The sequence below is a fragment of the Salvelinus sp. IW2-2015 genome, unplaced genomic scaffold (assembly GCF_002910315.2).
Source record: "Salvelinus sp. IW2-2015 unplaced genomic scaffold, ASM291031v2 Un_scaffold2072, whole genome shotgun sequence".
In the NCBI taxonomy this organism is placed as follows: domain Eukaryota; kingdom Metazoa; phylum Chordata; class Actinopteri; order Salmoniformes; family Salmonidae; genus Salvelinus; species Salvelinus sp. IW2-2015.
The window spans coordinates 11,469-37,226 of NW_019943414.1; the positions used below are offsets into that span (position 1 = coordinate 11,469).

The 25,758-nt window shown below is 44.7% G+C and overlaps 2 protein-coding genes and 2 long non-coding RNA genes across 8 annotated transcripts in view; 1 reads left to right on the plus strand and 3 right to left on the minus strand.

The window, feature by feature from the left end:
• Window positions 1–240: 240 nt before the first annotated feature.
• On the minus strand, window positions 241–6,499 carry LOC112072892 (putative mediator of RNA polymerase II transcription subunit 17). Of its 5 annotated transcripts, none has more exons than XM_070439964.1 (4): window positions 6,342–6,499; window positions 4,853–4,920; window positions 4,029–4,323; window positions 241–2,977 (listed from the first exon to the last, which is right to left on the minus strand). In XM_070439964.1, the coding sequence occupies exons 3-4, from the start codon at window positions 4,257–4,259 to the stop codon at window positions 2,072–2,074; spliced, it is 1,137 nt and encodes a 378-aa protein (XP_070296065.1). In that variant the 5' UTR covers window positions 4,260–4,323; window positions 4,853–4,920; window positions 6,342–6,499; the 3' UTR covers window positions 241–2,071. The 5 variants fall into 5 exon arrangements, with proteins under 5 accessions (XP_070296065.1, XP_070296061.1, XP_070296062.1 ...); XM_070439960.1 differs by having other exon boundaries at window positions 241–2,980; window positions 6,342–6,498; XM_070439961.1 differs by having other exon boundaries at window positions 241–2,980; window positions 4,029–4,920; window positions 6,342–6,498.
• LOC139024957 (uncharacterized) lies at window positions 2,974–5,159 on the plus strand. The gene is made up of 2 exons (XR_011476354.1): window positions 2,974–3,128; window positions 3,726–5,159. It is a non-coding gene; the product is annotated as an uncharacterized lncRNA (long non-coding RNA).
• An 8,332-nt stretch (window positions 6,500–14,831) lies between the features above and the next one.
• The window catches only part of LOC112072893 (dynactin subunit 2), a 33,467-nt gene continuing 22,540 nt past the window's right edge, over window positions 14,832–25,758 (minus strand). The window contains exons 9-14 of the mRNA XM_070439959.1: window positions 23,662–23,933; window positions 21,678–21,702; window positions 21,215–21,357; window positions 20,569–20,650; window positions 17,784–17,900; window positions 14,832–15,474 (exon numbers count right to left, since the gene is read on the minus strand). Coding sequence (XP_070296060.1) covers window positions 15,388–15,474; window positions 17,784–17,900; window positions 20,569–20,650; window positions 21,215–21,357; window positions 21,678–21,702; window positions 23,662–23,933 — 726 coding nt within the window. The 3' untranslated portion in view covers window positions 14,832–15,387. The remainder of the gene's footprint in view (window positions 15,475–17,783; window positions 17,901–20,568; window positions 20,651–21,214; window positions 21,358–21,677; window positions 21,703–23,661; window positions 23,934–25,758) is intronic.
• LOC139024958 (uncharacterized) lies at window positions 17,901–20,266 on the minus strand. The gene is made up of 3 exons (XR_011476355.1): window positions 20,194–20,266; window positions 18,298–18,407; window positions 17,901–17,997 (listed from the first exon to the last, which is right to left on the minus strand). It is a non-coding gene; the product is annotated as an uncharacterized lncRNA (long non-coding RNA).

Consider the following 25,758-nt stretch of genomic DNA (forward strand, 5'->3'; position numbering starts at 1 on the left):
ATAAAACATTTCAAAAAGTCATGTTTTTACATATTCCCATTTATTCAATCAAATAAATACAACATTTGCTAAAAAAATAAATAATCTGCAAATACTGTGATAAATGAATTCAGAAACAGAGGCTGGAATTATTATTATTATTTTCTTAATTTGTCACTTTCAAAGATTAAAGCATTTGTTTGGACCTTATATGCATCTCACTTTACATTTCAATCAAATAGACATTCCGAGACACTAAAATGGTTTTAAAGGATTTTATTTGCAACTCTAAACATACAACAGCAAAGTAAATACAATGTTTCCTTGTAATTTAACAGAAATAAAAGACAAGCACTATTAGTGTTCCTCTAATTCAACCGCTAACCGATACATCGTTTACAGTAAAATGGTGAATCAATATGGGTACAGTAAAGGTTTTATTTCAGTAGAACTGTGTCGGTATAATACAGGAGTATATAAAATATATATATATATGTGAATCAGGGTAGAGCTCTACATTGTAAATATTACTACCACTAAATTCAGTCAATTTGATAGAAAAAGATTAGCTTTCTAGGTGTAAAACTATCCACGTTCTAGGTGTAAAACTATCCACGTTCTAGGTGTAAAACTATCCACGTTCTAGGTGTAAAACTATCCACGTTCTCGGTGTAAAACTATCCACGTTCTCGGTNTCTAGGTGTAAAACTATCCACGTTCTCGGTGTAAAACTATCCACGTTCTCGGTGTAAAACTATCCACGTTCTCGGTGTAAAACTATCCACGTTCTCGGTGTAAAACTATCCACGCACAGTAAAGCCGTAGCGGCTTATATAAGTACTGAGTTACTGACTGACAAACTTTCCTGAGCTCTATATTACTCCACAAACTGGACAAGAAATATTATCTCTGATGGCCTCTGCAGTCTTTAGGATTAATCTTAGATTTGAGGTTGGCGGATAAGGGATAGCCTGGTATTCAAACAATTTTAGCTACGTTTCATGGTTGCTTCCCAGTGAAACAAAGGTAGGCTTAGCATTCAGTCAGGTTTAACCAGGCTAGATAAAGGATGCCGTGACAATGAAATGCACTCTCCTTGTTTTAGTCCTCACCACCTTCATACTAGGAATGAGTCCAAMACAAGTTTGTCAGAATCGCTTTGTTGATGGTTTCTGAGTCCGATCAATAAAAATTCCTACCAAACCCCCAATCAATAACTCTTAGCAATGGGGAAAAAATCACTTGAATTGTTTTTTCAATTAGCCGTAATTTTGGAATCAATGCCGACACCCCCAAAACAAATCAGAATTTTTACTAACCCCTACTTCATACAAATCACTTCACTAGGCTTAACGAGCAAAACGCCCAATCAGAACCGCATTCATTAGGGCACGCAACAGAAAACGTTTTAAAATGTTTTGCAACAGAACTAAACATATGTTTTTTTTTTGTCCATGTAGTCCCACTCTTTCCATTTGATGCTTAATGAACGTGACCCATGCAACGCTTGGGATAGGTGTTTGTTCACAATCTTCATAGGTAGATGCTTCCGAATCAATTCCTTAATTTTGGAATCAAAGGCCCCAATCGGGTTAATTGAATCTAACCCATCCGTACTTCATACTGAACGCTACACATGACTGAATAATCTAAACGACCCAATCATTCTACGTTAGTTAACCCATCTATTTGAAAGATTCTTCCTGACACCCGGCCCTACATGTAGATACAGTACACTGTAACCTCTCAACAGAGAGCATGACCCATCCACCTTCTGAACCTTTTCCTCCGTTACTTTACACCCTGTATGTCCATCTGTCACTACGTCTGCCACAGTTCTTCCTCTCCGTGGTTTTCCTTTGACTTGCTCTTCCATCGCTCGCTCTTTCTTTATATCTATCTTTTCCTTCTTACTTTCTCATACAGTTTTTCAGAAAATTATAATTTAACTTTCTTCTTAAAACATATAGGTATCTTTTGGTTTCTCTCTTTAACGCTGTCTTAAAATGCATTTCAAAGTTAAACCACCGCGTTAAACTCTTCACCGCCAACTTGCTATTCCAAATGCTCATTTTCTGTCTTCCTTCCTCCCTCACTTCCTGGTGTTAACTAGTCTCTCTATCAGGGCTCGGCGTGTCCTCTGCACCTCCTCTCCCAGTCTGTCTATCTCTGCTTTCAACCTCTCGTTCTGATCTGTCAGCTCCTGCACCTTCCTCTCGTTCTCCTGATCCCTCTCTCTCCTGCTCTTCTTCGCAGAAGAGGAAGAGGAGGATGAGTGTGAGCCGGAGGAAGGGAAGGACAGAGAGTTGCCCCTCTTGCGTTTGTCCTGCCGAGACGAGGAGAACGAGGTGCTAGTAGGAGAGGAAGGAGGAGAGCAGTTGAGAGAGGTGGACGGAGAGGCAGAGGAAGAGCAGGAGGGAGAGTCTGGGACGCAGGTGTTTTCCTCCTCGCTGGCGGAGGGAGACTCAGGTTGTTGGAGATTGTCGGAGTGATGATGAAGCTGATGATGGTGGTAGCTACCGCTCACCATGATCCCTCCTGTCTCCACCATGATCCCTCCTGTCTCCACCATGCCCACCCCTCCTGTCTCCACCATGCCTACCCCTCCTGTCTCCACCATGCCCACCCCTCCTGTCTCCACCATGACCCCTCCTGTCTCCACCATGACCCCTCCTCCTTTCTCCACCATGCCCACCCCTCCCTCGTTCAGCAACTCAAAGAACTCTGGGGGCAACAGGTCCCCTCCTCCAGAGCCACCTCTTTCTCCATCCCTCCCTCCCTCTCTGTCCCCCTGCCTCTCTGCCCTTTCCTCAGCTGGACTCGGACGGGAGGTGTTGGAGGAGATGTGGTGGGGTGGATGGGTAGGAGGCTCCTCCGGGATCGTGACCCTCTGGACCCCCTCACCTCCGTCCCACGCCTCCCCCCCGACACCCACTCCCACCCCGTCTGTCAGCCATGTCAGGGAACAGCTCTCCAGAACATCTAGGAACTCCGGCTCCTTCTGAAGAAAATAAAAGGGAAGAAAGAGAAGAGAATGAGAGAGGGAGAAGAGAATGAGAAGAAGAGAGGGAGAAGAGAATGAGAAGAAGAGAGAGGGAGAAGAGAAGAGAACGAGAGAGGGAGAGAGAAGAGAAGAGGGAGAGAGAGAGGTGGGAAGAGAAGAGAGAGCGAGAGAGGGAGAAGAGAAAGAGGGAGAGAGAGAGAAGAGGGAGAGAGAGGGAGAGAAGAGAAGAGGAGAGAGAAGAGAAGAGAACGAGAGAGGAGAGAGAAGAGGAGAGAGAGAGGAGAAGAGAGAGGAGTGAAGAGAAGGAACGATGAGAGGGAGAAGAGAAGAGGGAGAGAGAAGAGAAGAGGAGGAGGAGAAGAGGAGAGAGAGGAGAGAGAGAGGAGAAGAAGAGAGAGAGGAAGAAGAGGGAGAAGAGAAGAGGGGAGAGAGAAGAGAAGAGGGAGAGAGAAGAGAAGAGCGAGAGAGGGAGAGAAGAGAAGAGGAGAGAGAGAGAAGAGACGAGAGAGAGAGAAGAGAAGAGGAGAGAGAAGGGGGGGAGAAGAGAGAGAGAGAGAGGGGTGAAGAGAAGAGGAGAGGAGAGGAGAAGAGAAGAGGGGAGAGAGGGAAGAGAAGAGGGAGAGAGAAGAGAAGAGGGAGAGAGGGTGAAGAGAAGAGGGAGAGAGAGGGAGAAGAGAAGAGGGAGAGAGAAGAGAAGAGGGAGAGAGAGGGAGAAGAGAAGAGAACGAGAGAGGGAGAAGAGAAGAGAACGAGAGAGGGTGAAGAGGCGAAAGGACAGAGAAGAGGCGAAAGGACAGAGAAGAGGCGAAAGGACAGAGAAGAGGCGAAAGGACAGAGAAGAGGAAAGTGTGTACGTTAGGGAATGGTTATGTGGAACGAGCTTCTTACATCAGCACTGTGGAAAGAGTTGCATCATGAAACAGAGAAGATGAACAAACCAACAACTGATTCAAAAGCCAAAACACATCGACGATCATCAATCAATCAATCATCGCTGATAGATCAATCCATATTGATCAAAACTATTTTTAAAATCTCAACTGACCTCAGAGCAGGGAGGGGCACGCGCCAGTTTGGCCCCGCCCCCATCTGATCCCAGTATATCCTGCAGGTCCTCATACCACGCCTCCAACTCTGCACCACACAGCGGCCCCACACCGGGGGGGTACGACTCTGCACCACACAGCGGCCCCACACCGGGGTAAGACTCTGCACCACACAGCGGTCCCACACCTGGGGGGTACGGAGGGGGCAGGTGAAGCCACTCGGCAGTCATCTTTCGCTCCGTCACTCAGTCGACACCGATAGTCTTCCACACGCTGGAACACACTGGACCAGGACTGGAGATGGAGAGGAGACGGTTTTGGAATAATGTCCGGACAGGAGGGTTCCGTTTTTAGAATGATGAAATAATTATTTAATATATCTTCTACATGAACGGTTATGTGGTTTCTCTACAGTACGCTAGGCATCGGGATCGATATACAAATTACTCAGGAGAAAGCTTTATGTAAGAGAGACTGTTCTATTGCACAGCTAAGTTAGTACATGTTAAGAATTATCAAGAGTTGAAGGAAAATAAGCAATTGAACAAAGTACCGGTATTGTAATTTCTATATTGTTTGAAAAAGGACACTTTTTCACTAAATGGTCAAATAGTGGCACTTAGTGGACAAATGGGTCTACTGCACAAACCAATGTCTTTTATATAGAATTCTATTGTCAAAAACATGAGCTTGTAGTGATGACTTAATTTCAAACATCAAGTTAAAATCTTGAAAAGAAATGCATTGATATAAGTATAATGAGGTTAACTTGTCATCCAACACTCAGTGAAATGAACAGAAGGAATGAGGAAACGCAATTCACCTTCTGAAAGTCTCTTATGATCAAGTCTGGCAGTTGGTCGTTGGCGATAATTTGTCCCAACAACAAGTCTAGAAAGAATATATGGAATTAATTAATACAACGATTTTTCAATACAGTGTGTCGAGATGTTAGAATGTGCTTAAAGGAACATAGATGTATATTTTATAACAGCAGACAGATGTCTACTGAAAATATAGCTGAGGCACTCAACTTGATAAACAACCTGACAATGCACTGTTAAAAATGGTTGAATGCAGGCCTATAAAACGGATTTTATGTGGATTAAATGAATACAATAACTTGACAATGGCTTCACATGTTCTGGTAAAAACAATATATATATGTTTGGAAAATCATCAAAAAAAACGGTCACTCCGTAGGGCCTCGAGGGCTCCTCCTGCCACAGTCCAAAATGAATTCTATTTCGATCAAAACATCCTTGATTTCGATTTACACAAGCTCATGAAAAAGAAAAAATAGATTTCGACATGCAATCTTCCCAACATGCAACATATCTTTTTTTTCTTCTAAAAATAGAGTTTTATCGTTGACATTAAATAGTTAAAGGTACTTTAATAAAAAAACACTTGGTGGACGGGAAATAACCTGTGACCACAACACAGCTTGCATGACATAGACAAGTAGACATTAATCCATAAATGCAGCCCAATTCTTGGCAAATACTTTTATGAAGAGTATCTATATATTTCTATCGTGTATTCTTTGAAGAATACATTTTCAGAAAGGTGATATTTATGCAACTGCAGGCTAAATGTGTTTCTCGGATGTGGTGTGGAAGGCTGCGCTCGTTCTCCAAGCCAAGGCATTACGTCATGGAATCAGAGTACAGGACGGGGCGAAACAAAAGCCTGCGTGAAAACGGACACCTCCACTGGTACAAACACCGGGATGAGACAATGAAAAGCGTTCTATACTGTTCTAATGAAAAGTCCACTCCAAATAGCCATGCGATCTTATTCTGTCAAGACAAATAAGTGTTTATTTTTGTTATTTAATAGGCTATTAACAAAACAAATTATAATGTCTGGATCAATGACATCTTATAGATTGATCAAACAAAAGCTTGAACGTTGATAACAGTAAATAATAAGTTTATAAAACCGAAACAAAACTTTGTAAAACGTTACGTAAACGTTTGACAGCTCAGCTGTCTCTGTTATGTCAAACTTATGAGAGCGAGAGGGCTCGTGGCAGAGAGAACGCCACTTGGGGGTCAAAGTCAAATATACAGATAAATGTACCCCTCAATCTTGGATAAAAATATAACAAATGTCAATTATAATTGCACACAGCAACTGCTGTCCTAAAACAGACATGGGGAAAGTTGCCAAACAACATTCACATTCTTTTCCAAAAGGGGAAACCAGAGAGACGATCAGCTGCCAAATTAAAATGAGAACTCCTTATAGAAGTCCCTAAAAGACAATCAACAACTTTTTAAAAACTATACAGAATAAAATTCACTTACCCTTTTTCTTTTATTATTTCGCTTTCTCGCCTGTCTTGGATTCGGACTGTGTATATATTTTAGTTGAGATTGGTGATAGCTCATGTTAACCATTGTTCGGCTTAGGATACTGAATGTGATTTTTTCGGGAACTCCCGGTGATCTTTATATATGGTGACGCCAACCGAACTCGACGGGAAGTTTTTTTTGTTTTTACTTAACCGAAGCCCATTAGCTGATGATGAAATGACTGACAACCAGATGGTACAATAGTAATCTACGCGCTAAATTATTTTGCTTGACGACATCCAATTGGTAATTGTATTCTACAGTAAAGGCGGGCTCTAAAGAGTCCTGGGTTGTCTCCACTCTGGGTAGTTTGTGTGACGCGAAGATGTAATGCAGCCAGGACGAATTTGGGGCGTAAGGGAGTCACATGAAAGGAATGATGCAATGCTTGGCAACCCATTTCTAGTCGGAAATAAAACAGAGAGAACAAGAACATGTTTTATTAAACAGTCTCTGGCTCTAACAAAAATATAAAAAAAATACACTTATGCAAGAATATTTTAGAATGTCTAAGGAAAGTTTTTCTCACAAATATTAGGCGACAATATAGGCTATGTATAATTTATGTTCAGTTATAGGATATTGTGAAAGGAATAAAGAAAGCAACTCTGCTTGGAATATTGGCTCGTTTTGTATCAAATAATAGATCGGTTTTTATTTTACGTTTTTTATATAGGCTTGCTTCTATTATTCTCCGGTATTTATCTCTATGTCTGGGGACCGTTTTCTTTATGCGCGTGAGGGCCACACTGTACACTATTCAAGTTTGTGAGAGTAATGAAATGCTTTAAAGTCCGACTCCGTCCTGCTCTGTGTGTGTGTATAATATTATTTCTCAAGAGTAGTATGGTCTGCTGCAACAAATTCAACTTAAAACGTATGTTTTTCTCTCAAAGGAAACAATGCAATATAACCTATGTATCGCCATAGGTAGCGTCCCCATCTTGAATCAAAAGGAAACATAATGAAATGTAACCTATTTATTGCCATATGTAGCCTAACATCCATATAGGGATGGATTTATTTTATTTTATTGGATGTGTTTATTATAAAAGAATGCCGTGTTATTTGGATATTATTTCATTACAGACATTTCGCTTCTTTTTTATATTGCCCTCTTGTCTCTGTGTGGAGTGACGGGCGCTGGCTATCAAAACAACATCCCACACTTCTTGATCGCGAGTTCCTAAACTCCTCTCGATCTGTGCCTTGCGCGATGATGATCGTGAACAAGCTGCTAGTGTTGATGAAAACTGATATTAAAACATAAATAATTCAGGTTAACCCTTTAAAACCAACATGCTCATTGTCTTTATAATAAAGTCTTTAACTTCCAAGTTATTTCATCCTTTGACACTTAACGGTTAATTCCTTAACTCCGACAGACAGACAAGTGTTTAAATGCACCGTGCAACAACACCCGCAGTTTACCAGCCCAGCAACAGCGCCGATATGAGACGCGTCGCGTGTGCGTGAGTAGCGAATAGAAAGCTCCGGTCTCCGGGACCAGGGTTAAAACGCTCGATGAGCCTCGGTTTTCCACGTCACGACTTGAGGGTCTGTTGCTGAGTAGGTGAGCGAAATACTTTGTCTATTTATTGAGTCCGGTCGTGTCGCGTGTGTATATAGTATTCGTTAGTGGGATACTTAGAGGACACCGGGCCACGGTGTTGGCACTGGCTGGGTTTTTTGTTATAATAGTGTGTGATGGGATGAGCAACAGTGTTTTTATGAAAAGCAAAACACAAGTTTACACCACAATATTATTCCATAAGCCTATCTAATTTCTTAGTTCGATAATAATAGAAATACTAATTATCTTAATCATAGGCCTAATAACTAAATACTAATGCAGTAGCTACTAATAATAATAATGCTCAGGGACAAACAAAAAAAAGGAAATGTTATTCACAAGAGTAACATAAGGTTGTAGCCTATAGAGAAATCAATAAACTACACAATTGAACTGTAAAACAGGTATATGAAAGACATAGACCAAAACTATACAGTGCATTCGGAAAGTATTCAGACTCCACCCCTTTTTCCACATTTTGTTAAGTTACAGCCTTATTCTAAAATTGATTTTTTTTTTTAAATGTCCCCCTCATCAATCTAAACACAATACCCCATAATGACAAAATGAAAACAGGTTTTTAGAAATGTTTGCAAATGTATTAAAAATAAAAAACAGAAATACCTTATTTACATAAGTATTCAGACCCTTTGTTATGAGACTCGAAATTAAGCTCAGGTGCATCCTGTTACCATTGATCATCCTTGATGTTTCTACAACTTGATTGGATCTACCTGTGGTAAATTAAATTGATTGGACCTGATTTGGAAAGGCACACATGTCTACCGGGGTCTGTAGTGACACCTCTAGCACTGAGATGTATTATTTATTATTTTATTTAACCTGGCAAGTCAGTGATGAACAAATTCTTATTTACAATGACGGGCGACGCTGGGCCAATTGTGTGCCGCCCTATGGGACTCCCAATCACGGCCGGATGTGATACAGCCTGGATTCGAACCAGGGACTACAGTGACGCCTCTTGCACTGAGATGCTGTGCCTTAGACCGCTGCCACACGGGAGCCTTAGACCGCTGCCACACGGGAGCCTTAGACCGCTGCGCCACCCGGGAGCCTTAGACCGCTGCGCCACCGAGCCTTAGACCGCTGCGCCACCGGACTTAGACCCTGCGCCACCCGGGAGCCTTAGGACCGCTGCGCCCACCCAGGAAGCCTTAGACCGTGCGCCACCCGGAGCCTAGACCGCTGCGCCACCCGAGCCTTAGACCGCTGCGCCACCCGGGAGCCTTAACGGCTGCGCCACGCCGAGAGCCTTAGAACCGCTGCGCCACACGGAGCCTAGACCGCTGCCACACCGGGAGCCTTAGACCGCTGCCACACGGGAGCCTTAGACTCGCTTGCCACAACGGGAGCCTTAGACCCGGGACTTCGCGCCACACCGGGACCTTAGACCGCTGCCACACGGAGCCTTGACGTGACCGAGCCTAAACCGCTGCGCCACCCGGGAGCCTTAGACCGCTGCGCCACCCGGGAGCCTTAAGACCGCTGCCACCCGGGAGCCTTAGACCGCTGCGCCACCGGGAAGCCTTAAACCGCTGCCACCCGGGAGCCTTAGACGCTGCGCCACCGGGAGCCTTAGACCGCTGCGCACCCGGGAGCCTTAGACCCGCGTGCTCCACCCGGGAGCCTTAGACCCTGCCACCCGAGCCTTATACCGCGCCCACCCGGGACCTTAGACCGCTGCGCCACCCGGGAGCCTTAGACCGCTGCGCCACCCGGGAGCTTAGACCGCTGCGCCACACCGGGAGCCTTAGACCGCTGCCACCCCGGAGCCTTAGACCGCTGCCCACCCGGGAGCCTTAGACCGCTGCCACCGGAGCCTAGACCGCTGCCACGGGAGCCTTAGACCGCTGCGCCACCGACTAACGTGCCACCGGACCTTAGACCGCTGCGACACCCGGGAGCCTTAGAACCGCTGCCACACGGGACCTTAGACCGCTGCGCCACCCGGAGCCTTAGACCGCTGCCACCGGAGCCTTAGACGCTCCACACGGAAGCCTTAGACCGCTGCCACCGAGCCTTAGACCGCTGCCACACCGGGAGCCTTAGACCGCTGCCACACGGAGCCTAGACCGCTGCGCCACCCGGGAGCCTTAGACCGCTGCCACACGGACCTTAGACCGCTGCCACCGGAGCCTTAGACGTGCTGCGCCACCCGGGAGCCTTAGACCGCTCCACACGGGAGCCTTAGACCGCTGCGCCACCGGGACCTTAGACCGCTGCCCACCCGGAGCCTAGATGCCAACGGACCGTGAACCGCTGCCACACGGGAGCCTTAGACCGCTGCGCACCCGGAGCCTAGACCGCTGCCACACGGAGCCTTAGACCGCTCGCGCACCCGGGAGCCTTAGACCGCTGCCACCGGAGCCTAGACCGCTGCGACACCCGGAGCCTTAGACCGCTGCGCCACCTGGAGCCTTAGACCGCTGCCACCCGGGAGCCTAGACCGCCATGCGCACACCCGGGAGCCGTGTAGACCGCTGCGCCCCCGGAGCCTTAGACGGCGCCACTCGGAGCTAGCGGCTCACAGGGAGCCTTAGACCGCTGCCACACGGGAGCCTTAGACCGCTGCCACACGGGAGACGTTAAAGGTCACACAGTTGACAGTGCATGTCAGAGCAAAAACCAAGCCATGGAATCGAAGGAATTGTCCGTAGAGCTCTGAGACAGGATTGTGTCGAGGGACAAATCTGGAGAAGGGTACCAAAACATTTCTGCAGCATTGAAGGTCCCCAAAAACACAGTGGCTTCCACCAAGACTCTTCCTAGAGCTGGCCGCCCAGCCAGACTGAGCAATCTGGGGAGAAGTGCCTTGGTCAGGGAGGTGAACAAGAACCCGATGGTCACTAAGACAGAGCAGAGGTCCTCTGTGGAGATGGGAGAACCTTCCAGGAGGACAACCATCTCTGCAGCACTCCACCAATCAGGCCTTTATGGTAGACTGGCCAGACGGAAACCAATCTTCAGTAAAATGCACATGACAGCCCACTTGGAGTTTGCCAAAAGACACCTGACCATGAGATTGAACTCTTTGTCCTGAATGCCAAGCGTCACATCTGGAGGAAACCTGGCACCATCCCTACGGTGAGGCATGGTGGTGACAGCATCATGCTGTGGGAATGTTTTTCAGCGGCAGGGACTGGGAGACTAGTCAGCATCGAGGCAAAGATGAATGGAGCAAAGTACAGATAGATCCTTGATGAAAACCTTCTCCAGAGCACTCAGGACCTCAGACTGGGGCGAAGGTTCACCTTCCAACATGACAACAACCCTAAGCACACAGCCAAGACAACGCAGGAGTGGCTTCAGGACAAGTCTCTGAATGTCCTTGAGTGGCCCAGCCAGAGCCCGGACTTGAACCCAATCAAACATCTCTGGAGAGACCTGAAAATAGCTGTGCAGCAACACTCCCCATCCAATCTGACAGCGCTTGAGAGGATCTGCAGAGAAGAATGGGAGAAACTCCCCAATACAGGTGTGCCAAGCTTGTAGCGTCATACCCAAAAAGACTTGAGGCTGTAATCGTTGCCAAAGGTTCTTCAACACAGTACTGAATAAAGGGTCTGGATACTTATGGAAATGTGATATTTCATTTTTTTTTTTTTTTATACATTTGCAAACGTTTCTAAAATACTGTTTTTGCTTTATCATTATGGGTTATTGTGTGTAGATTGATGAGGGGGAAAAAAACAATTTAATCAATTTTAGAATAAGGCTGTAACATAACAAAATGTGGAAAATGTCAAGGGGTCTGAATACTTTCCGAATGCACTGTACACTTAATGTTCGGTTTGAATATGTAGTATTCTGTAGGCTATAGCGTGTTGATTTCTGTGGGTTTACTTCCAGGAGGAGTTGCATCAAAGTAAAGGAAATCAGGATCACAGGTCCTTCCTACTTCGACTTTCCATAAAATAAAACTGTCCTGAGAAACTGTACAGTTGTGTGCTGAATACGAGCATGTGATTATCTGGATTGGAATTCATGTATTGTTGTTTTTATAAAGTATCCAGAAAGACTGTTGATATGACAGATGAATATTCATATTGTGTTTTGTACCTTGATTGTTTTGGGACTCAAATCAAATTGTATTTGTCACATACACATGGTTAGCGAAATGCTAAGTGTAGCGAAATGCTTATGCTTCTAGTTCCAACAATGCAGTAATAACCAACAAGTAATCTAACCTAACAATTCCACAACTACTACCTTATACACACAAGTGTAAAGGGATAAAGAATATGTACATGAACTAGACCTGGTACTGTCTCTCAGTCTATTGTACTTCAGTATTAGGTAGGTAACAAGTATAATTAAACGGTTGTATCGATGCTGTCGTGAGTTTTACAAAAGCACTTATCTCAACCTGACTCTCTTTGCTCACTGTAATCGCATATGAACTTTATCTGATTAGGCATATAGCCTATTGATTTATACTCTTGTTAAATGAGAGTTTATTCTTGTATGGTGATGCCTAAGAAAAATGTCCATACTCGTACATCAGATTAAAAAATATATATATATATTTAACGAGGCAAGTCAGTTAATAACAAATTCTTATTTACGAGGACGGCCTACCCCGGCCAACGCTGGGTCAATGGAATAATATTGTGGCGTAAACTTAGTGTTTTGCTTTTCATAACCACTGTTGCCCCTCCTGCCCATTCTCTCACAGAACAAAAATAATGGGCAGTAAAGTTATATTCTATTATATGTATCTATTCTATGTATACTGACTGTTTACTGTAGGACTGCTCAGTTTGACTGCTTACGAATTCTTGGTTTATTATAGTCTATAATAAAGCTAGAGGAGGGGGCAGCACAGGTCCATAGAACAGCTCACAGAACGGACGAGCGACTCTTCGGGTGCATTGTTGTTATGGAATTTCCAAAAGTTCGCCTCTCAGCGACTGCGCATGCCTGAAAGAAAAGTCCCGAAACAAACCCACAGGCAGAGTTGGGAACAACGTTTGGGAAGATGCTCCGTCTGTGATTAAAAAAGACAGATCACATCGGCGGTGTACGTGACATTACCGACATTTAAGCGGGGCCTAGTTTAGAAGGGAGATGGCGGGGAATACCCACGCAGACTACAAGAATCCTGAGAAGGAGAGGGAACCTGCCACGCGCGGAGGAAGGAAGGAAGAGGTAACGAGCACTGCCGAGAATGTCACGGTAAAAAGCCCTACAGTGATGAGGTCAGCCAGAGGTCGACGAGGGGCAAGAAGAGATTTTACTGATAGTTTTCATTTTCCCACAGCCGATCAGATAGAAACTATGCTATATCAACTGATCAACCTGGCTGCTTCAAACACCAGCACTACCACCACTCACAACACTATCATTAGCCGTATACCTATTCTACATCAGGGTTTTAGTAAATATACTTCAATGGTGGCTAACAGATCCAAAAAGGTTCAAAGTTCAATTGCACTGTATCTGGGAGCAGTTGGCAACGATGGAGTGAGTGTTGAAAACCTGTACACTACCGTATGAACCCAATGAACTCATGCTAAGCTTTTTATAAAGGTCTATGCTTCCCTCTACTGGCCATGTAGCACCATTACAAACATGAGTAATCATGACTAGAGCACTCGAGTAACAAGTTTCCTGTCTGTAACCACAGATCTAGGATCAGTTTACCCGATCTCTAATCGTAGCCTACATTTTTTAGGGGATGCAAAAATATGTGACCCTGGATTAGGGGGTAAAGGTTATCTCGGTTAACCCAGAACCAAAATCCTGCGTGATTGGTGGACAGATTTACGTAGTCTGTCCATGATAGTTTATGGGAAAGGGGGCATTTTTACCTTCTATATTTGGCACTCCTGTGAATGTTTGATTTAGTCTGTGTTGCGTTGATATGAGGGAATTGTGAAGAAATCAACAATTGTGTAGCATTGGAATCAAGTCTGAATCATGTCATGTTTTACAGTCAGTCTTTTACGGTGTCTGCATCGTTTTCCGGCTAACAGAACTCGGCTAGGCGAAGCTCTCATACTCCCTAAAAACTTTAGTTTGAAAAACTAGAACAAAAAGCGGCAATATAACGGTTGTTTTACCCCATTGAGTCACGAACATTTTGTATTAAAACTAGTCGTCTCAAATGACACGGCTTCATGTTCCCAGTCCTACTAGTAGTACTATTGACCAATCACCGATGAAGGGGCGTAGACTTCGGCTACAGAACTTCGATTTGCCTCAAGAAATGAGTCTTATTATAATGATTATGATTCTTATTAAAATGGTTCTTATTATAATGATTATGATTCTTATATATTTTTTGTTGCCTTTACCTCCCTTATCTCACCTCATTTGCTCACATTGTATATAGACTTATTTTTCTACTGTTTTATTGACTGTATGTTTGTTTTACTCCATGTGTAACTCTGTGTTGTGTGTCGAACTGCTGTGCTTTATCTTGGCCAGGTCGCAGTTGCAAATGAGAACTTGTTCTCAACTAGCCTACCTGGTTAAATAAAATAAATAAAAATGATTCTTATAGCGAACAGCCGGAAGAAAAAAAACTGCCCAACACCAGAACTGTTTCGACTGGGGAGCATACAACAGGCTTTTTAGTCACATATTAGTATGTAAATAATAATAAACTTAACAATGCTATTTTTAATCTTGACTTTGTATAAATGTATTTGTGTTCACTTTAGATTGAAACAAATTCTGTAAACTATCTTTCCCTTGAAGAACTTTTAGTATCATATTGACACTTTGGCAGAGAATAATTGTAATATTGAACTGTAGTTTTTATTAAAAGGGAGTTGATTTTATGTGAGAGATTCAATTGTTTTATAACATACATGTTTCACAAGTTCTCACTCTCTGTAGAAGAGTGTAGTTTAAGCATGTTGTTTATTTAGATGATATCTCAACAACAGAGTCAGGTACAGTACAGTCCATCGTAGGCAATGACAAACAACGCAGTAGATTTAAAAGTAGTGTGTGGTATTTTAGTCTCAGTCACAATGATAATAAGTTACAAGCAACTGAGCATGAAACATTTAAGGTACACAGGCATATTTACAAGCATCCCTCCGGGACTATATATATATATATATATATATATATATATATATATATATATATATATATATATATATATATATATATATATATAGTGGGTGTAATGCATTGCATACCAAATGAAAAACTTCAAATGTGAGAGAGATGTGGAAGAAGGGGAGGGAAAAAAATCAAGAAAAATGTGCCTATTTTTGAGTAGTAAGCTTTTTTTGTCATGTTTTTTTCTTTTTTATACTTTCAAATCAAACAATCCACTTTGCGGAAAAAAAAGAAGACTGAGGTGGAAGAAGAGATAGAGAAGACCCTCCACTCCCTCAACTTGTCCAACTGTCCTGACAGACATTTTTTTTTTTAAAGAAACAAGATTTATTTGTTGAGAGTCTTCATTCTCTGGTCCAGAGCTGCAAAGTTCTCCTCTACAGACAAGAGATTCTCCTTCATGGTTGTCTGAACCTGGGAGAGGGAGAAAATAAGAAGGGAGAGGGAAGTACATTTAAATTGTAACTTCTAAATCCACCCATCACTTTTGGACTCAATAATCCATTCCTTCTGGAAATTCTATAGAGTCATTGTTAAGTGTAAAACCTAAGTCATGACTGCCATTGTGCTGAGAATGTCCAATGTTGTCATGTGTAATAAATTCAACAAAATTTTGTTTATACTAATTTCGTTAACTGTAATTGCGTTAGTTATTTTCCAACTTTCCCCTCCATCTTGTGCCAACATCAGTTCTTTTTTTAGTCTTGGTCTTTTTCTAAGAGATTGTCAGGTGGATAGGCTCTCTGCAAGGTTTTGTATGTATCTTACCTATCATAGGAACATCCTTTTCTGACTCAAAGATTGCTCTGATATCCAGAAGAATTCAAATCAATTTCTTGATATAAAACTTTTCAGTTCCATGCATTTGAACATATCTACATTGGTCAGGCAACAATTGCTTTTAAATTCTGTCATGGAAATACATATCTTTACTATTACCAAGTCATTTCTGGTTCTCTCTGCTGTTAGTTTTCCATGTGGACCAAATTAAAATCGGTGAATTGTGAAAAGCTATTCAAAGGATTGTTTCATAGGGGTGTGTTTTAAGGGAGTGATATTGTTTCCTGTAGAATACGTTTCATTTTCTTCCATATTGTTAGTGTTCTGAACTATCATGGTGGATAAAGTACCCAATTATCATACTTGAGTAAAAATAAAGATACCTAAATAGAAAATGACTCAAGTATTTTTTTTTTTTTAAGGTATCTGTGACCAACAGATGCAAGTCTGTATTCTCAGTCATGCGAAATCCATAGATTAGGGCCTAATGAATTTATTTCAATCGACTGATTTCATATGAACTGTAACTCGGTAAAATCAAGGAAATTGTTGCATGTTTCATTTCTATTTTTGTTCAGTATAAGTGAAACATTTATAAAATGTCAAATTTCTTATATTAAGCAAACCAAAGGGCACAATTTTAGTCGGATTTTACTTACAGGTAGCCAGGGGCACACTCAGACATCATTTACAAAACAAAGCATTTGTGTTTAGTGAGTCTGTCAGATCAAAGGCAGTAGATGACCAGGGATGTTCTCTTGATAAGTGTGTGAATTGGACCATTTTCCTGTTCTGCTAAGCTTTCAAAATGTAACGAGTACTTTTTTGTGTCAAGAGAAAATGGGAATAAAAAGTACATGCTTTTCTTTAGGAAAATATGCAGAGTAAAAGTAGTCCAAAATATAAATAGTCACGTACAGATACCCCAAAAAACTACTTAAAAGTATTTTTACTAAGGTACTTTAAAAAGTGACATATCAGTCCAGCAGCAGTCCAACCTACTTTACCTGTGAGAGCAGTGTGAGACGTGTCAGTGTGTCTACTACCTGTGAGAGCAGTGTGAGACGTGTCTGTCAGTGTGTCTACTCCTGTGAGAAGCAGTGGAGACGTGTCAGTGTGTCTACTACCTGTGAGAGCAGTTGTGAAGACGTGTCAAGTGTGTCTACCTACAGTGAAAGCAGTGTGAGACGTGTCAGTGTGTCTCTACTACCCTGTGAGAGCAGTGTGAGACGTGTCCGTGTGTCTACTAACCTGTGAGAGCAGTGTGAGACGTGTCAGTGTGTCTACTACCTGTGAGAGCAGTGTGAGAACGTGTCAGGTGTGTCTACTACCCTGTGAGAGCAGTGTGAGACGTGTCAGTGTGTCTACTACCTGTGAGAGCAGTGTGAGACGTGTCCGTTGTGTCTACTACCTGTGAGAGCAAGTGTGAGACGTGTCAGTGTGTCTACTACCTGTGAGAGCAGTGTGAGACGTGTCCATGTGTCTACTACCTGTGAGAGCAGTGTGAGACGTGTCCGTGTGTCTACTACCTGTGAGAGCAGTGTGAGACGTGACTCAGTGTGTCTACTACCTGTGAGAGCAGTGTGAGACGTGTCCGTGATGTCTAACTACCTGTGGAGAGCAGTGTGAGACGTGTCCGTGTCTACTACCTGTGAGACGTGTCCGTGTGTCTTACTAACCTGTGAGACGTGTCCGTGTGTACTACCTGTGAGAGCAGTGTGAGAGCGTGTCAGGTGTCTACTACCTTGGAGAGCAGTGTGAGAGTTCCGTGTCCTTGTGGTGTGCTTCCGTGTGAGTCACTACCTGTGAGACGTGTCCGTGTGTCTACTACCTGTGCGACGTGTCCGTGTGTCTAAACTACCTTGTGTGAGACGTGTCCGTGTGTCTACTACCTGTGAGACGTGTCCGTGTGTAATACCTGTGGAGATGTCCGTGTTGTACTACTGTGAGAGCAGTGTCCGTGTGTCTACTACCTGTGAGACGTCGTGTCCGTAGTGGTCTACTACCTGTGAGACGTGTCCGTGTGTACTACCTGTGAGAAGCGTGTCCGTGTGTACTACCTGTGAGAGCCCAAGTGTCCACGTTGTCCTTACAGAGAGTTGTTTGATCATCTGCTGGGTGGTGTCCAGGTGGGTCGCAGCTGACAAACTGCATTGGCTACATACACACAGAGACACACAGAGACACAGAGAAGAGACAGAGAGACAGAGTCAGAACCACCACATGGCTACAGAGAGAGAGAGAAAAATCAGACAACCAACTTTCAAAGCATATCAGAGTTGTGGACATTACTTGTTCCTTTTAAATTTGTTTTATATATCTGCACACTGCAGTTAAATGTGCGTATTTTTCTTTCTTTCTAATTTTAACGTATGTTTCTGAGCCAGGTCTGAAAGCCAGGTGATTGACAGGTTAACTATGTTTCTGAGCCAGGTCTGGTGATTGACAGGTGACTACCTTGTTCATCAGCAATCCTTGACAGCCATGAGCCTCTGCACCACCTGGGGCAAGAAGAGGTTGCCATGGCATCACCACTTTCTGCACACCACGTCGTACAGCTGAACACCCTGAGACAGACAGACAACACGGAACACGTTTGTGGCTGAAAATAACACACACCAATAATGATAAAGTTGGGGGTAAACAAGACGGCAGAAATTCGAGGAATGAGATGCTGAAAAATGCAGTCTGAGTAATTCTGAAGGTTGGTGGAGGATTGTCAGGTTACATCTACAGGAGACGACTAGTGTATTGGATTGTCACGGTTTAAATCTACAGGAGATGACTAGTGTTGGTGGTAGATATGTCCAGGTTACATCTACAGATGACTAGTGTTTGGTAGATTGTCCAGGTTACATCTACAGGAGATGACTAGTGTTGGTGGTAGATTGTCAGGTTCATCTACAGGAGACGACTAGTGTTGGTGGTAGATTGTCCAGGTTACATCTACAGGAGACGACTAGTGTGGTGGTAGATGTCCAGGTTACATCTACAGGAGAGAATAGTGTTGGTGGAGGTTGTCAGGTTAATCTACAAGGAGACGACTAGATGTTGGTGGAGGATTTGTCCAGGTTACATCTACAGGAGACGACTAGTGTTGGTGGAGGATTGTCAGGTTACATCTACAGGAGACGACTAGTGTTTGGTGGTAGATTGTCCAGGTTTACATCTACAGGACGACTAGTGTTGGTGGTAGATTGTCCAGGTTACATCTACAGGAGATGACTAGTGTTGGTGGTAGATTGTCCAGGTACATTTATCTACAGAGACGACTAGTGTTGGTGGTAGATTGGTCAGGTTACATCTACAGGAGATGACTAGTGGTATGGGTGGTAAGTTGTCAGGTTATTACATCTACAGGAGACGACTAGTGTTTGGTGGAGTATTGTCCAGGACATCTACAGGAGACGACTAGTGTTGGTGTGTGAGATTTGTCCAGGTTACATTACAGATGAGAGATAGTGTTGGTAATTGTCCAGGTTACATTCCTACAGAGAGAGACTAGTGTTGGTAGATTGTCAGGTCATCATACAGGAGACGACTAGTGTTGGTGGTAGATTGTCCAGGTTACATCTACAGGAGATGACTAGTGTTTTGTGGCTGGTAGATTGTCCAGGTTACATTCTACAATGACTAGTGTTGGTAGATTGTACAGGTTACATCTACAGGAGACGACTAGTGTTGGTGTAGATTGTCCAGGTTAACATCTACAGGAGACAGACTAGTGTTTGGTGGTAGATTGTCCAGGTTACATCTACAGGAGACGACTAAGTGTTGGTGGTGGTAGATTGTCACAGGTTACTATACAGGAGACGACTAGTGTTTGGTGGTAGATTGTCCAGGTTACATCTACAGGAGATGACTTAGTGTTGGTGGTAGATTGTCCAGGTTATCTACAGGAGACGACTAGTGTTGGTGGTAGATGGTCCAGGTTACATCTACAGGAGACGACTAGTGTTGGTGGTAGATTGTCCAGGTTAAATCTACAGGAGAGACTAGTGTTGGTGGTAGATTGTCCAGGTTACAATTACAGGAGACGACTAGTGTTGTGGTGATGTCCAGGTTACATCTACAGGAGATGACTAGTGTTGGTGGTAGGATTGTCCAGGTTACATCTACAGGAGACGACTAGTGTTGGTGGTAGATTGTCCAGGTTACATCTACAGGAGACGACTATTGGTTGGTGGTAGATTGTCCAGGTTACATATACAGGGAGACGACTAGTGTTGGCCAATGGTTCTCCTGGTGGTTAGGGAAACTCCTGGGCCATAGGGATAAAACCTAATTACTGTGTGAAATAAGATGTCATATAAAATCTTACATAACTTCTAAACATCAACATAAAAACTGGACTAATATTCGTGTGCCAGCATCTTCAATGGTTGCCTTCTGCTTGGCAATCTCATTCATCTTCCAAGGACGCTCTAACACCGAGAAAAAAACACAAACGTACACACGATAACGCGTGTTCCACTTTTTGCAGTATAACAAGCAACAAAAAATACCAGCCCATCTGTCCTTAGGGTTTCAATTCAATACAATTTAAAGGCACTTTACTGAGCATGGGAAACACATGTTAACATTGCCAAAGCAAGTGAAGTAGATAATATAGAAAGTGAAATAGACAAGTGTTCTCTTGCAGAGTAGTGGAACATTGGATTGCTTCTAAGACTTTTGCATTCCCTCCCCCTGATCCGTTATGATTCTGCTGATCCCTCAATAACTTACCTGCAGCCTGGCTTCCAACCTGGTCCAGAGATGGCTGAGTCCAGAGCACTGGACCCTCGCCTGCAGCAGCTCCATGGTGATCCTGGAGGACAGAGAGAAGAGAGAGCTCAGTCACAGGGCTAACAGTGATTGATGATCAGGGCAGGGTTACTGTACTATTCTGACAGTGATTGATGAATCCAGGGCAGGGTTACTGTACTTTCTGACAGTGATTTGATGATCAGGGCAGGGTTAACTGTACTTTCTGACAGTGATTGATGATCAGGGCAGGGTTACGTACTTTCGACGAGTGATTGATGATCAAGGCAGGGTTACTGTACTTTCTGACAGTGATATGATGAATCAGGGCAGGGTTACTGTACTTTCTGACAAGTGATTGATGATCAGAGGCAGGGTTACTGTACTTTCTGACAGTGATTGATGATCAGGGCAGGGTTACTGAGTAACTTTCTGACAGGTGATTGATGATCAGGGCAGGGTTACTGATACTTTCTAGACAGTGAATTGATGATCAGGGCAGGGTTAACTGTACTTTCTGACATTGTGGATAATGACAAAAACAAAAATGTTTAATGAAACAAATTGGATTGATTGAGTCTCAGTTAGCACAATAAAAAAAATAAAAGTATCACCGTTTTTTTTTTACCACACTGAACATGAAACCAATGGAGAAGAAAACTCACCATGAGACTGCCTCCCTGCACCCCCAGCACTCAGAGGTCCCGGTTTGTCTGATCCAGAACCCACAGCAGTCTCCAGCTCTGCAAGGCGCTTCTCCAACTCTGCCATCTAACACAGAGACAAACGATGGAGAGGTTTTAGGCGTGAATGAATGAAACTGGGTAAACAAGTGACACGAGAATTGACACAAGGACTGACTCAATATTGTATGTGCAAATTCAGACACACGTTGTTGCCAGACACACACACAAACTGTGCTGTTGGAGACCCCTAACCACACAAGTCCCATTGCCCTGGGCTCATACCATTGGCAGCGTCTGTGAACTTCTCCTGCTTGGCCGGCCTGTGTAGCTCATACAACACCAACACCATCAGGACCTTTAGCTGCTGGGGCCTCCTCCCTCTGTACTGCCCCTACTGGTCCTCACTGCCTCCAGCTGGGTTAACAGGCGTCTGCAGGAAACAAGAGAGAAAAGGGAGGAACGAGAGAGGGTAGATAAAGGAAACATAAGAGACAAAGACGGGGCTTTTACCAAAGAGACAAGACGGGGCTTTTTACAAGAGAAAACAGACGGGGCTTTTACAAGAGACAAGCACGTGGCTTTTACAAAGAGACAAGCACGTGGCTTTTACCAAGAGACAAGACGTGGGGCTTTTACCAAAGAGAACAAGAACGGGCTTTATACGCAAGAGACAAGACGTGGCTTTATACCAAGAGACAGACGGGGTCTTTTTAACAAAGAGACAAGACGGGGGTTTAACCAAAGAAAGCAGACGGGGGTTTTAACAAGAGACAAGACGGGGGTTTTAACAAGAGACAGACGGGGGGTTTTAACCAAGAGAACAGACAGGGGTTTATAAACCAGAGACACAGCGACGGGGGGTTTTTAAGTATAAGAGACAGACGGGGGTTTTAATGGAACACGACAGACACGGGGCTTTGGTCTAAGGATAAGGAGAAACAGACGGGGTGGTATAGTTAAACAAGAGTACTAAAGACGGGCGACTTTAATTAAGAGACGAGGCAACGGGGTGTGTAACGGATAGGTAGAGGCAGAACACGTGGGGTGATTTGTAGTAAACAACGCCCAGGGGAGAAGACGAGGCGGTTGGGTTTTGATTAAGGCTATATAGAGGACCCGAACTCGGCGAGGTGGGTAAAGTCAAGATGGAAACGGAGTGACAGGGCGCGATTTCTTGTCAACAAGAGGGGGAGCGAGACAGGGTTGTTTATAAGGAGGCGACTGCTAAGAACTGAGTATTTAATGCGTACTCACCTTTCTGAGTCACCAGGGGTTAATCAGTCAGAAAATCAAAAATCAGGGTGTGAGAGTGAATTAAGTGAAGCTTAGTAGCCAACTGGTCTCACCGTCCTCAAAACAGCGATTGCGCTCGGTATGGGGCGAGCGGTTTACTGGAGTGGTGCGAAGAGGCTGTTTGTGGATAATATCAGGAGAATGCCCATGAAAAGTCGGACAGTGTGGGGTGGTGAGACCTCCCGTTGAGCTAGACATCCCCGGAGGCCGCGACGTAGATCGTGTGTTTGCCGAGTTCACATAGGTAGCACTGCAGGGGAGGGTCTGCCTCGCACAGCAGCCATGAGGTCACAAGGAATCTGGAACCATCAACTCCTGGCAAAGGCTGGAGACGTGCGCCAGTACTGTCCATGGCCTCATGTAGCTCTCCAGGTGCAAGGAGTGTCTACGCCCTCAGCTACAGCATGGTTGGGAGATGACTCTGGGATCGACGGATGACGACAGCAAGTGCCAATGTTCCTAGCCAATATCCCAAGCTCAATTCGCACAACCGATTGAAGAGCGAGGACAGGGGACATTACCACAGGATCAATTGAGCGCCTGGATTACTCTATGTGAATGGAGAGGATGTCTCAACGCTGCATGAGAGGTATATGGTGGTCAACACCAAGATAGGACTGGTCTTTACTGGGGATCCTAGCTTTCATTGTAGAAGGTCATGGTGACCTAACGGAAGTGGTATATCTGTATTTACCCAGTCAATGAATGACATCCATTAGATTAGGGCCTAGTGATTCTAAAGTGTCAATGGGACACATGGATTTGTCCTTATATGAATCTGTAAACTGAGATAAAAATCTTTGAAAATTGGTTGGCATTGATGTGCGTTCTATATCTGTAGTTCAGTACCCAAATTTAGGCAAGGTCATATGGCTTTGGGGGGGTCGAAGATTGTTTAGGGTTCGTGTATTGGATCCGGGTACGGCTTGGTCCATAGTGGGTAGCCAGAGAGAACAGTCTAATGACTAGAGTGTGGCTGGAGTCTTTGACAACTTTTAGGGCCTCTCTGAACGACCCGCTGGTATAAGAGGTCCTGGATTGAATAGGAAGAGGTGGAGCACAGTGGGATGATACTGGTGGCCGTATGCGAGCGTACCTCTCATGTAGCGCCGTTGCGGTCTGGAAATGCCGAGGCAGGTCCATAGGGCCAAGGCGGGTGATGCCAGCCAGGTCAGAGGAATGCTCTGCAGGGATTGGTGCATGCTGTGAACTATTTGGAGGACCATCGAGGCCAAATCTTTTCATTCTCCTGTAGGGGTAAGAGGCATTGTCGGGCCCATCGGTTGACACTGTATGTGTGGGTGGTGTGGAGCCATGATAGTAAAGTCCCTTAGTGATACGTGGCAGGGGAGGTTGAAAGGTTTGCCACTGCAGGGGGAGGTTGAAGCGTTTAGCCAGTGGAAGACTTCCAAAAGAACTTGAACGCTCTTGACCCGCTCCACTAGCGAGCGCGCGTTGATCGAGTGAATTGGGAGCGTGGCCTCGTTGACTCCATATTGCTTTAGACTCACAATCAGCGCCTTTGTCTGCCTAAGTTTCTACGTTTAAGGGACCAGGAATTGTTGTTCTGGGCGCCGACAGAGACCAGATGAGAGTCAGCGACCTCTTCTCACCTGTAGCACGGAGTCTCATCGTCGTTGAGTGATACAGGCCTAGACCCGAGTATGTTTAGTTTCCGCAAACTTACAGATGGGGTGGTGGGGCCTCTGTGTTGAGGATCCGGCGGATGTGTTGCTACTCCCTCACACTGGGGTGCCTATCAGGAAGTAAGGACCATTGCGAGGAAGTGTTTAGTCCCAGGGTCCTTAGCGTAGTGAGGCTTTGAGGGCACTTAGGTGTTCGTTGAAACATTGAAGACAGGTAGTCAAAGGTGAACAAAGTCATTTCTCAACTAGAGCTGTATCCTCTTGTTTTGTCGCAAGGTGGGAAAGGCAAATGTGGAGTGCAAATAGAGATTGACGCATCACTTGCGGAGGGTGTGTTTGTGGCCCGCAGTACCTGTGAATTGGAGTGGGGTCCAGGGGTTTGAGGGTAGGGAATGGTGTTAGATGGTGAGCATACCAGCCTTTCAATGTTTTTCCAGGCTATCCAGATGTGAAGTGCTACGGAGCGATACTCATTTAGAGCAAGGTTACCTAATGGTGTTCTTATATGAGCACAGGAATCTGGAGGTAGTGTGTGGTGTGTGTTGTGTGTCCCCTTTCTTTCCGTCACCTTACTCTTGACCCTCCTTTCCCTACCCTCGTCCGCCTCTCTATACTTGAGCCAGAGCTTCCATCTGGATCAGCTAGGTATCAAATTATGTGCCTGTGGTTCCCAGCAAGTGAGTTCTCCCAGGTGGGCCAAGCAGACCAGCTGTAATTGTTTGAGATGGGCAGCCTGCTGAGCTAGGACTACAGGGGTCAGAACGCTTCCTCTGAAACTGGCTGTCCTTGTGGTCGCTGAGGGAAGAGGAGCATAGATTTCACCATGACATCTTACCAGGTGTAAATGACAACCACTGAAAATTTGGGGGAGGGTGGGGTAGCGGTCGATGGAGGTATAAAGATGGGTGGTTTGGGGGGTGGGTAGAGGTCGAATGGAATAAAGATGGGTGGTTTGGGGGGTGGAGAGGTTCGATGGGAAATAAAGATGGGTGGTTTGGGGTGTGGGTAGAGGTACCGATGAGGGAAATAAAAGATGGGTTAGGGTTTGTGAGGATGGGTAAAGGTCGATGGGTGTAAAAGAGGGTGGTTTAGGGGGTGGTAGAGGTCGAACTGGGTATAAAAGATGTGTTTGGGGGGTGGGTAGAGGTCGACCCTGGGGTATAAAGATTGGGTGGTTTGGGGTGGGTCAGAGTCGAATGGGCGTAATAAAGATGGGTGGTTTGGGGCGTGGGTAGAGCGGTCGAGGGGTATAAAGATGGTGGTGTGGGGGGTGGGTAGAGGTCGATGGGGTATGGTAAAGATTGGGTGGTTTGAGGGGGTTGTGTAGAAGAGTCGATGGGTATAAAAGAAGTGGTGGTGTGTTGTGGGAGGTGGGGTAGGAGGTCTAAATGGGGAACATAAAGATGGTCGTCGGTGTGGGGGGTCGCGGTAGAGGTCGACTGGGGTATAAAAGATGGGTGGTTTGGGGGTGGGTAGCATGGTCGATTGGGGTATAAAGATGGGTGGTGTGGGGGTTGGTAGAGGTCGATGGGGTAAAAATAAAGATA